The following is an 11,778-nucleotide window of genomic DNA, read 5'->3' as shown; positions in this document are numbered from 1 at the left end:
CCTTATTAATATGTTCAGCATGGAAATACCTTTTTATTACAAATGTAATATTTGCTCATTGTAGATGAATTCACAAAATAAGAAAGAGATAAAGAAGAAATCTGATATAATCTTACCACTGGGAAATAAAAGTCGATGATATTTGATAATAGATGCTTACAGACTTTCCTTCCTATGTGTCACATATAGTACATATATTTATAGATTTGGTACATTATATAAATATATATGAATTATATACATATATATAATATATGTAATATATGCAAATATATATTCCTAAATTATGTAAGTATAGACATTTTAAAAAGATGTTTATTCTATACGTATTATTTTATAAATTGCTTATCTCACAGATACTTTTAAATAAATATAGATCTCTCTAGTTATAATGACTGAAGGGTATTCCATTATTTGTATATGCCATAATTTGTTTATCAAATTTTCTATGTTGATCTTTAGATTGCTTCTATTTTTTTTTACTATTATTAACAATGTAATCATCCACTCATACATTTTTATTTATTTATCCTTTTTTTTGCAGGACAAATATTTTATACTATGTTAAGCTTGAAATTTTATCTTCTTGAAAACTTAAACATTAATAATATTAACAAAATAGCCTAAACATGGAAAAAATAAGCACTGCTAATCTATATTGTTAGTTGTTGGGATAATGGTTGTCTCTGGAGTCAGGTGTATATTTTGATTGGAAGGGGTTTTAAGTATATTTGAACTACAGTAGTCCTCCCTTATATGAAGTTTCGCTTTCCATGGTCTCAGTTGCCCACTGTCAGCAGTGGTCTAAAAACATTAAACGTAAAATTCCAGAAATAAACCATCCATAAGTTTTAAGTTGCTTGCCAGTCTGAGAGGCAAGCTGAAATCTCCCACCACTCAGCTCCATCCTGCCCAGTGCATGACTCATCCGTTTTCCTAAGTATTCACACTGTAGATGATCCCCACCTATTAATCACTTAGTAGCCCTCTCAGTTATCAGATATATTGAGAGAGAGCACATTCACATAACTTTTACTACAGTATATTATTACAATTGTTCTGTTTATTATTAGTTGTGTTTATCTGACTGTACCTAATTTATAAATTAAAGTTTATCAAAGGTATGTATGTATAGGAAAAAAAAATCATTTAGTTAGGTTTGGTTCTATCCCCAGTTTCAGGCATCCACTAGGGGTCTTGGGATGTATGCCCTGAAGAGGAGGGGACAGAATTCCATGGGGGTTGATTTCACTTTGTAAAAATTTAACAAGCTGTAGACTTGACTTGTCACCTTCTACTCTCTTGTATTTACGTTACACGTCAATGAAAAAAGTTAAAAATTGTGTTACAATTTGCATCCATGTTTTACATCCTTTGGTAAATTCTAAGAATGAAATGCTATTATCATTTTAAGTTTTGACTCTCATCAACAATATATAAAATGTGATTTTTGCATACATATTAATACTTATTATGATCATTTTCTAATTTTCCATGATTTACACATTTAAAAAAATTGAGTATTTTCTTCTTTAACTTTTTATTTGAAAACATTTCAACTCTAGAGAAAATCTAGAGAAGAAGCTAAGAGAATAATATAGTGGACACCAACTTTACACTTTTTGCTAAATTTGCTTTCTCTTTCTGTCTCTATTTACACACATACACTTTTATATGTATTTGTGTGTATATATGTATATTTATTTTTATATTTCTGAACTTTTTGTAAAGGAGTTTTAGACATCACGACAATTTACCTCTAAAATATCAGTTAAGAATAAGAATATTCTTTTAAATAGCCATATGCATTTACCACACCTTTAAAAATGAACAATAATTTCATAGTATCAAGTAATATCTAGTCCATATTCATATTTCCACAATTATTCCAATATGGTCTTTTCTAACTGACTAAAAAAAAAAATCCATGATTAAATAAATTCATTCACTCACTGGCTGTAGCTGTTTTGTCTCTTTAGTCTCTCTTTATCTGAAACAGTCCTCAGCCACCAGCATCCCACCGCACTTTCCTTTATGACATTGAACATTTTCAAGTTTAGGCCACTTGAAACCCCTCTGTTTTCGAATGTGTGTGTGACCATGCTTGATTTTGCAGGCTTATATTACAAAAGTATTTTAGCTTTTCAGAAGCACACGTATCAGCAACTGGAACAAATTTATAGTTGGGGCTGTCGGTTAAACGGAGCAAGACACTGGATCTCCAGTTGGGCACCAGATGTTTTTACTGAGGGAAAGAGAAGCAGTAAGAGCTTTTAAATCTCACAGGATTACTTTGATCATAGTGACATTTCATCCTCTGAAATGTATCAGGAGGGTTTTCCTTCATATTGGCATGGTGTATTATTCAAGAATCAGTTAGTATAGGACCAGTTTTAAAGACCTGGAAATGCAGTGACAGCCAAGAAGGATATTTTGAAGTTTGAAATGATCCCTATATAAATAGAACGGATCAGCATAACTTTGGGATAAAATTAGCCGACACTTTGTGGGCTCTCCAGCATGTGCCTGCTTGCTTGGTGCCGCTCTCCTGATAAATCACAACAAAGCTTCCAGAGGAAGAGGAAGGATGGACGGCACCGCTCTCCCCGTCAGTACACCCGCTGCTGCCAAGCTAGTTAAGAGAAATTTCCTTGAGGCTCTAAAGTCAAATGACTTCGGAAAATTGAAGGCCATTTTAATCCAAAGGCAAATAGATGTGGACACAGTTTTTGAAGTTGAAGATCAGAATATGGTTTTGGCATCTTATAAACAAGGTAAACATTATAGGTGTAGTTGGTACTTGGTAAAAGATTTAGGTGTGATTGGTAAACTCGATAGAAGATGGAGTTTTTTTTAATGCACAGCGTCAGTCACCCACTCTCAATCAATGACTCTGCTGTTTCTTTAAGTATATATTTAAAAATTATTTCTAATTTAATCTTTTTTTTTTCTCGTTAAAATAGATTGCAACATGGAGATATATGTGTACTTTTTTTTAAAAAAAATGTGGTCTCCCTTTTTTTTCTTTCTCTATCCTTGTACTTGGAATTTGAAATCCTGGCCAATCATATTGAGTAGTGCACTTTTCTTCTATTTCTAACTTTTCTTTTGCCTATAATGACATAGCATAAAGAAAACATCTCTAGATTATGGCTAAAGAGACTGCTCAGATGGTATGAGTGGCTTGGGGACAGGCAGATATGTCTCTTTTAACACAGCCACTTAAAGATGTCCCTCTCTACCAACAAGTGAATTTTGCCCCCATTTGGAGAGTTAATGAATGCGTAAGGTTGGGCCTTGATGCATCTTCATGGTTCTCATCATTTTAATGAGTTTTCAGTTTAGTCAGGGAAGCTGAACCAGAAAGAAAAAAAAGTTAACTTTTTCCCTTGAATAATAGATCCAAATTGTAGATACACTTAACACAGATTATCTGTGTTCTGAAGAACTAAGGATAACAAAAAATCAGAACTGGTTGTTTTTTAATCGAGGGACTTTCTGGAACTCGTGGTTAATGAATGAGAAATAAATGAGAAGAGTACAGCCTCTGATTTCCCAAATCAGCTAGTTATGGGGGAACTTGAGTAGCGAGGCCATCTGGTGAGCGGACTGCAAACAAACACCGTGCTCAGCATCACTTCCGTTTAATAAAATAGATAAGGTATGTATGTGGCATTTAGAGAGAGACACCCATTCTTTGTCCATGTTTAAAATGCATTCCATGCATATATAAATCATCAGCACCACCAAGTTTCAGCAACTAATGCTAAGGGTATATAGTTCTACATTAATTTACTGTGCTCTGATTATGAGTTCTGAAGGGTAGACTAGCTGAGGCCAGTTTATAATTAATACTTGCAGGCTTTATAATCAATTAACATTGCTATTTGATTGGAAGATGAAAATGAGGTCTGTTTTTAAAAAAGTAGTTGATAGGGGGTTCTGTTCAACAGAAAGAGAGGATACTGTAAAACGAGGTTACTTTCATCACGTGGATTTGTTCCGTGAAAGACGATCTGAATGCTCAATACATGTTTAAGGTTTTTTTTTTCAAAATTTACATTAGGGCCCAATGTAAAATAACTTGGGTCTAAGTCAGTGGGTAATTTGCCTGACCCTGAGTTGTGAAGACTGCCTTTTCTCATCTCCTGAGCATGCGGAGGTTCTGAGGTTGTGAGAAAGGGAGTTTTAGGGGCACGCTCCAGGGAAGAAAGGTGCTGTTTCTCTTGCTTCCAAAGGTGTCATTCCCCCTAAATGAGAAGAATTTTAAATTCTTTCTGTCACTCTGAGCCGACTCCTGTGGTCCTCATAGAGCAAACATTTTCATTCATGCTAATGGGTATTTTCATAGTGTTAGGGACTATGTGATGTGGCTTTCAATTAGGGAGACAGCAAATTACACCCTCTGGGAAAGGAAAGGAACAGTTCTGTTCTTATGCATGCCAGATGGATGTATGCACAGAAATAATAGGATTTATGGTCATATCTTCAGGGTTGATGCAGGAAATTGTATGCGTCTGTGTGCGTATAGAAAGCAATACACTCACTCTCTGTTTGATATGAATGTGGGTATGTGACTATGCAATCTGAAACCTGAATTAAAGCCTCCTTTTTCTTCAAAGTTTCCTCAAACTTTTTCACACCTCTTCCAGCCTAATTATCAGATCTTTTAATATTTTAGTCATGGTGGAAGTGATAAATAGAATCCCAGTTGCTAGCCAAGCAAAATAGACCTAAGTGGTTATATCAATTTCTTAAAGCCACAGAGGAATTTCTAGGGAACAGCTGAGCAGGCTACACTGGTCGGTTAGTTAGTTAGTTAGTTAGTTAGTTAGTTAGTGTGAGTTAGTTCCTTTCTGAATAATTCTAATGAGACCTTTTTCTGTGCGAGATTCAAGTTTGTGAGGCTTTATTAAATCACAGGAGACATCTGGACGTGGAATTGTTATGCACTAGTTTTTTACTTTTTTAAAGCACTTTGGAAAGCTCTATGCAGAAAAGTATACAAATCATAAGAGTGCAGCCAAATTAATTTTCACAAAATAAACAATCCTATGTTTCCAGCATCCAGGTGAAGAAGCTGAACATGGCTTGTTTACTTTTAAACTGTGAGAATCTTCCTTTAGGCTTGTTATTTTTGTCTTAGTAAGCAACATAATGTGTAAAACCTATAACAGATACCATGCTACCTCTAAATTTGCTTGTGTCGTTAATAATATAATCTATCTTCAACATCCGATTGTCCCGGGGAAAATCAACAGTGGCGCAATTAATCCCAAACCATGTTTATTTCTTTTAGGACATATCATAGCACTTTTCACAGGATTTCTAAGAGTAACCACATTTTCCCTCTAAAGATAGTATGTCTAAAGCCAGTATGAAAATGAGGTTATAATTTTTGGAAAGGTAACCCAGAATTCTATTGGCAAAGAAATCAACTTGGGATGTGAACATTGTTCCCCCAAATCCACAATCCAATTGGTACACCAGCAATCAAAAGTTGACCTCCTGAGCAAATATAGAACAAAGCAGCTGAAAATGCACTTCTCTTTCCCGTGTGATAGAGAACAGGCTTAGAGGCCAGCATCCAGAGCTCAGGCTCACACTGTGGGACCTGCCGAGTCCCAGCACCTACTCATGATTCTTAAAGTTAGATCTCGTCTTATTGGGTCAAGTTATTTTTAAACCTCATAATCCAATCTTCAGATAAAGTCATGTTTTATTAATTTAAAAAACTTCTCTCACACTTTGTAAAGCAAACATTGAAAAACATTTCGGTTGGCATTTGAGATATGTCCTAGAGAAGGGCAGAGATATGGGTCTTAAAAAGCAAACACCAGGAAGCAAAATGACATCTCCCAGACGATCGCTTTAAAATGGGAAGAAAAGTTAAACACGTGAACAACTTTTTAACTTCTAAATGCAATAAATAGCTGCATCGCCCAGGGGTGTCAATGATATAAAGTTTATTATATGCCAAGAACACGGTATATAGGGTAAAAGCCGGGTCTCTAAGAAAACTCAAAGCTGTTCAGATTGCTTCTCAGAATAGTGGAAGCCTGAACATCCATAAAACTGTTTCCAAAGGTTTTCTTTCCCAACTACACATCTCTGTTCTCCCTCAGATGTCCGAGTCCTGGCTTATACGTGATCCGGGCAGAATATCATCCGTATCTCTTTGGGATGAAATTCCCTGGTTAGCAAGGTTAACCAGAGTCCTTTTATTAATCAGTGTAATGCAGTTAAGTCCTCTGTTTATGGCCTCAGCCACAGGTTCTTTGGTCGGTGGTGGTATTTTTAATTAAAATAACCAATGAATGATTTCACTGGAAATCTTTCTGGCGGGTACTCTATCTACTTTACTAAGTAGCACCTGCCATCCAGATATCTTAAACCAGTGATGGCGAACCTATGACACGCGTGTCAGCACTGACACGCGTAGCCATTTCTGATGACATGCGGCCGCTGAGGTTTATTAAATACAATTATATATAACAATTATACATTTATGTTATTTAAACTGTAAATATCACGAAATAATGTTTTTTCCTCAAAGTGACACACTACCCGAGTTATGCTCAGTTTTTTGGCGAAGTTTGACACACTAAGCTCAAAAGGTTGCCCATCACTGTCTTAAACGCTCTTATTTCCACTCTCTTCATGAATAATCTCTTTTTCACCTAATTTCCCCCTTTGCCAGAAATTCACTCTCCAGCTCTCCTAAGACCCTCGTAGGGTTCTTCTCCATTCCTTGGCGTTCAAAATTTTTTTTTTCTTTTCAATTTTACTTGTCAAGCTTACTTTTTTCCCTTCTCTCTGCCCTGGGAAAACTCTGAAATTTACCCCCAAAATAATAGCTATTAACAAACAGCCAAGACTTGTGCTGCGGTCTCTAATCCTTCAGGACTGTGTAAATACATGGACACAGTTGGAGCAAATGTCTGCTAATCCAGGCGCGAGCAAGGCGTGTAATCTTTGGCTGTAACAGCGGAGGCTTCTCGGGTGTGGGCTCTCGGACTCAGATACCATCAGAGCTGGTAACGGCGGCAGAGCTCAGGCTCAGCCCAAGGTCTCCCCGAGGTGCGAGGTGCATGCAGCCCCCGAACCCTGCAGCAGGATCACGTCTTCTTCCCGAGGACGGCTGAACCCTCCGCTCCTCCCCAGGATTCCTGAGCCCGGGGCCTCCTCAGCTACGCCGGCAGCTCTCTTTGGTTTCTGATATAAACTGCACACACATGGGATTAGTCTGCACATTTTTTGGGGGGGTCAAACTTCTAACGTTCCTTCAGATCTGTCACCTACAAGTGACGTTGGTTTCGAAGTGAACTGAAGGCTGCCTTCAGGCAGGCGTCCTCAAACTACGGCCCACGGGCCACATGCGGGTGTTTTTGCCGTTTTGTTTTTTTATTTCAAAATAAGATATGTGCAGTGTGCGTAGGAATTTGTTCATAGTTTTTTTTTTAAAACTATAGTCCGGCCTTCCAACGGTCTGAGGGACAGTGAACTGGCCCCCTGTTTAAAAGTTTGAGGACCCCTGCTTCAGAGTATTGAAGGCTAGTGAGGTTTGGGGAAACCAGAATGTGAGTTGGCCTCTATTTGTTCGTTACTCAAACACATGGACTTTATGCTATTTAGTCCATACAAGGTATTATCCTAGCCCTGGCCGGTGTTGCTCAGTGGTTAGAGTGTTGGCCTGAGTACTGAAGGGTCTCGGGTTCGATTCCCGGTGAAGGGCACGTACCTGGGTTGCAGGTTAGATCCCCAGCCCTGGTCGAGATGCGTGTGAGAGGCAACCAATCCATGTGTCTCTCTCACATTGATGTTTCTCTCTCTCCCCCTTCTCTCCTTCCCTTCCACCCTATCTTAAAAAAAAAAAATCCTCCAATGAGGAATAATAAAAAAAAAAGAAGGAAAAAAAAGATATTATCCTATTTGTAAAGTGGAGGCTCTGTCAAGACCCTCTCTAACTCCTGTGCATGCTGATAATCTCTGAGATTAAGAAGGGGAATTACAGGCATGGATAATGTGGCATGGTCTGGGGAAAGGTAAAAGGAAACTAGACACTTTAAATCCACACGGCCATGGCCTGGATTGGAAGTTCCCGGTGGGACTTTTGCAGAGGAGAAGGAACCTGTGCCCGCGTATCCTCAGTTAAGCTCCTTGCTCAAGCAGAGGTGTCCTGCCAGGAGCAGCCGCTGCACTGGCAGCAGACCTGGGCCAGCGTGAGTGTGGTTGACCTTTGGGGGCGGCGGCAGCTTCTTCACTGCCCCCAACGGCTTTGCTCCCAGGCTCTGCTCCACCCGGTCCTCCCTGCCGTCTGAGCACCTGCAGCGGTGAGCAGAGGGGCCCTTTCCAAGACAAACGCTGAAAGTAAATCACATTCTAGGTTCTGAAGCCCTGGGACCATTCTGCCGTGGAAACAAGGGAGGGAGGAAAATACGACTCCGCCTGGGTTCACCCTATTTCTCTCGGGCTGTGCCGGTGGGTGATGGTGTTTTGGAGGACTAATTCAGATCTCTTGACCTAGCAGCATGGACACCAGTATGTTAATAGGCGCTGCATGGCTGTGGGTTTTTGAAGACGGCTTTGCCTCGGGTTTGATCCTCAGTGAGGGCAGGTGTGGTGGAAAGGACACGGCTGTACACAGTGACCTGTGGCCGCAGCCTCATTTTAAGGTGGTGATTGTCTTTGGGCGGCCTCTTGGGTATGGGCTGCTCCTGTCTCTGCAGCAGGCTTTTCTGCTATGCTCAGAGTTGAATTATCCAGAACGCCCTCCCCTCATACCACCACCAAAGCTCTGCAACCCAGCTCCACGATACACGTCAGGAGACCTTGATTGTCTCCACCAGTCTGACCTCTTCCTATTTCTCCCACCTAGGGGCACCACCCACCTGCACACATCCCCATCTAGGGGAGGTGCACGATTCCATGCAGGGGTTCGGCTGAATTCCAGGACCTAAGACTGTCCCAGCCCAAGGTACCGGTTAATTATTATAGGAGACGAGGATGCAGCTGACTGAGAGGCCAGGGATGATGGATGCATGTAATAAATGGGCAGGATAGAGTCTCTAGGTGCTATTGGGAATTTAAGAGGCAGAAAGAAATCAACAAGCAAAGGCATTTCCAAATCAGAGATGTGACATGTTATAGATGAATCTGGGATCTTCTTTCCTTCCCCGTGATTTGTGAAGCAGGCTTGGTGCTAAACCTCCTCTGCTTCCACAAAGACAAAGACAGATGGGAACCCTGCATTGCAGATATCCTGAGTCCATTAGCCTGGACTGAGGCAGGAGACGTACGGCTCCAGCAGTCTGAGAAAGTGGCAGTTTTCTCATCTGGAAAATGAAAGACTTGGACTGGATAATCTTCCCTCCAGCGCTAACATTCTGTGTGTCTTTGATTTTACATCAAAATGGTGTTTTCTTAATCAGCTCTCTGCTGCTTCCTTTCAGGGATCATTTTTCTTCCCATTGCAGAAGCAGGCATGAATTTCCAATCAGCGGCTGCACAGAGCTGTCTAATCTTTGCTGCTAATCGGCAGGCAAAACACACCCCAGGTTTCAGATCTGGAACCAGCTTCTTTCCAAGACAGTTAGAAAAGACTGCCTTTGCAAATTGCTTGTTGAGGAGGTTTGAGTATTAAAATGACTGATTGAGTATTAATGTTAAATGGGATTCACTCATTATCAAAAGTAGGTTGCATACCATATAGTTTAACAACTCTGTTTGGAGCACAGATGCAATGTACACAGTTACATAAAGATGTATAAATGGGTATATAACACAGATTATGTGTGCATATTTATTTACACACACACTCACACACACACGCACATGCACACGCACACACACACACACACACACACACACACACACACTACAGGCACAGGACTGGCATTCCCCAGCTATCTGATACTATTTGTCTCTGCCAGGGAAAGTCCGTATCACCAAATACTTTCCCTTCTCAGCGACAATAATCTCAAATTAGTATCTTAGAACTTAATTCTATTTGTTGAATACCGATTTCTACCCAAATTCAGATAATCCTAAGAGGGTCACACTTTAAACCATCCTCAGTTCATTATACCTTAGTGTGAATTAACTTTGTATTTCTTTTTAAAGAGCAGATTTAGATAATGGAAGATTTGGGAAGAAGAGAAAGTAAAATGGCCCCTAAAATTCTGATGGGATGAAAAAGAGATTAAAGTGTGTGTGTGTGTGTGTGTGTGTGTGTGTGTGCACGTGCGTGTGTTAGAAGGTGGGCTGCAGAAAAATAAACTTTGGTTTGAGCTCCTTCATTACTTCAGAATTAATGAGCATTATGCATGACCCTCTAAATGGCCTCTTTAAACTATATTATTTCCCCCCTCTGGATAGGGGGACAATAGTTTATTTATTTTTATAAATAAGAATACATCCACAGGGCACTAAATGTAAAAGCTCAAAGAGGGCATTCAAGGACAAGGAAATCAATGGCCTAGTTCCCCGACCCCCCAGTTCTTAGAGATCACCACTGTACCAGTCTCTTGTTCTAGGTGTTTATAAATATACACACATATGATGGCATATTATACACACTGTTCAGGTTCCTGCCTCTCTCTCTCTCTCTCTCTCTCTCTCTCTCTCTCTCTCTCTCTCTCTCTCTCTCTCTCTCAATACTGTATCTTGAGATTTTTCCATATCAGTAAACACAGAAGTGCCCCCTTCTTTGTAATGGCTCCGTAGTATTAGATTGTATGGATGTACCATAATTTATGTGCACTGAGGTTGTTCATAATCCTTAGCCATCGAGAACAATGCTGTCGTGTAGTGCATGTGGTAGTGTGTGTTTTTGTCCACAGGCCATGCGGCCAGGATTCATAACTCCTGTGAACTTCATACCCTTCACAAAGAGTTTCACATTTCACACTTGACTGATTATACTTATAGGATAAATACCCAGGAGGAGCACATATGTAGTGTTTTTCACTGAAATGAGAGAATTTAATACCTGATCCCCTGGTCTTCATCCTTTGAGTGCCCCCAGATGCTCAGAAATATCACATATTCTAGATTTATTCTGACCTCATTCTAATCAGGGAAGAATACAACTTTACTTCACTTGTTCTGGTCCCTACACTTTCATTTATGAAACTTATGATTGGATTAACTTTTTGGCAGCTCCATCCCCCTGTTGGCTCATTTTGAGATTACTGTCAACTCAAATCCACAGGCCTTCCCTCAAATAAATTACTATTAAGTCATATTCTGCTTTCCTAGTATGTGTATAGTGGAATTTTTGTAACCTGAAAGCAAACTTCTGATTTATCCATGTTAAACTGTATTTTGAGCCATGGCTGGATAGCTTAGTAGGTTAGAGCATCATCCCAATATGCAGGTTCAATCTCTGGTCTGGGCACATACAAGAATCAACCAATGTATGCATAAATAAATGGAACAAATCAAAGTTCTTCTCTCCCTATTTGCCTTTCTCCTCTCTCTCTTCTCTCCCTACTTGCCTTTCTCCTCTCTCTCTCTCTCTCTCTCTCTCTCTCTCTCTCTCTCTCTCTCTCTCTCATCAATAAAAAACATTTCAAAAATGCATTTTGTTGCTTCAACCCTAGACTCTCTTCTATGCTGTTGAACTATCTCTGCATCTTCATCTTGCCATCTATATTTCGTCTTTCTGTACCTATTTCCATTCCCCACTCATAGTGAGCTTAATGCCATGGCTGTAGGTATTGACACTGAAAGAAGATTCATAAAGGTATTTTTGTTATAGCTTGTCAAATGTGGCAA

The 11,778-nt window shown here is 39.6% G+C and overlaps 1 protein-coding gene across 1 annotated transcript in view; it reads left to right on the top strand.

The window, feature by feature from the left end:
* Positions 1 to 2,587: 2,587 nt before the first annotated feature.
* ASB4 (ankyrin repeat and SOCS box containing 4) overlaps positions 2,588 to 11,778 on the top strand; it is a 56,314-nt gene continuing 47,123 nt past the window's right edge. Inside the window, exon 1 of the mRNA XM_008148881.3 lies at positions 2,588 to 2,774. Within this exon, the coding sequence (XP_008147103.1) occupies positions 2,588 to 2,774 (187 nt within the window). The remainder of the gene's footprint in view (positions 2,775 to 11,778) is intronic.

The sequence above is a fragment of the Eptesicus fuscus genome, chromosome 14 (genome assembly GCF_027574615.1).
Source record: "Eptesicus fuscus isolate TK198812 chromosome 14, DD_ASM_mEF_20220401, whole genome shotgun sequence".
Taxonomy (NCBI): Eukaryota; Metazoa; Chordata; class Mammalia; order Chiroptera; family Vespertilionidae; genus Eptesicus; species Eptesicus fuscus.
Note: the sequence above shows the minus strand (reverse complement) of the source record. Positions and strands in the feature narration are given on the sequence as shown.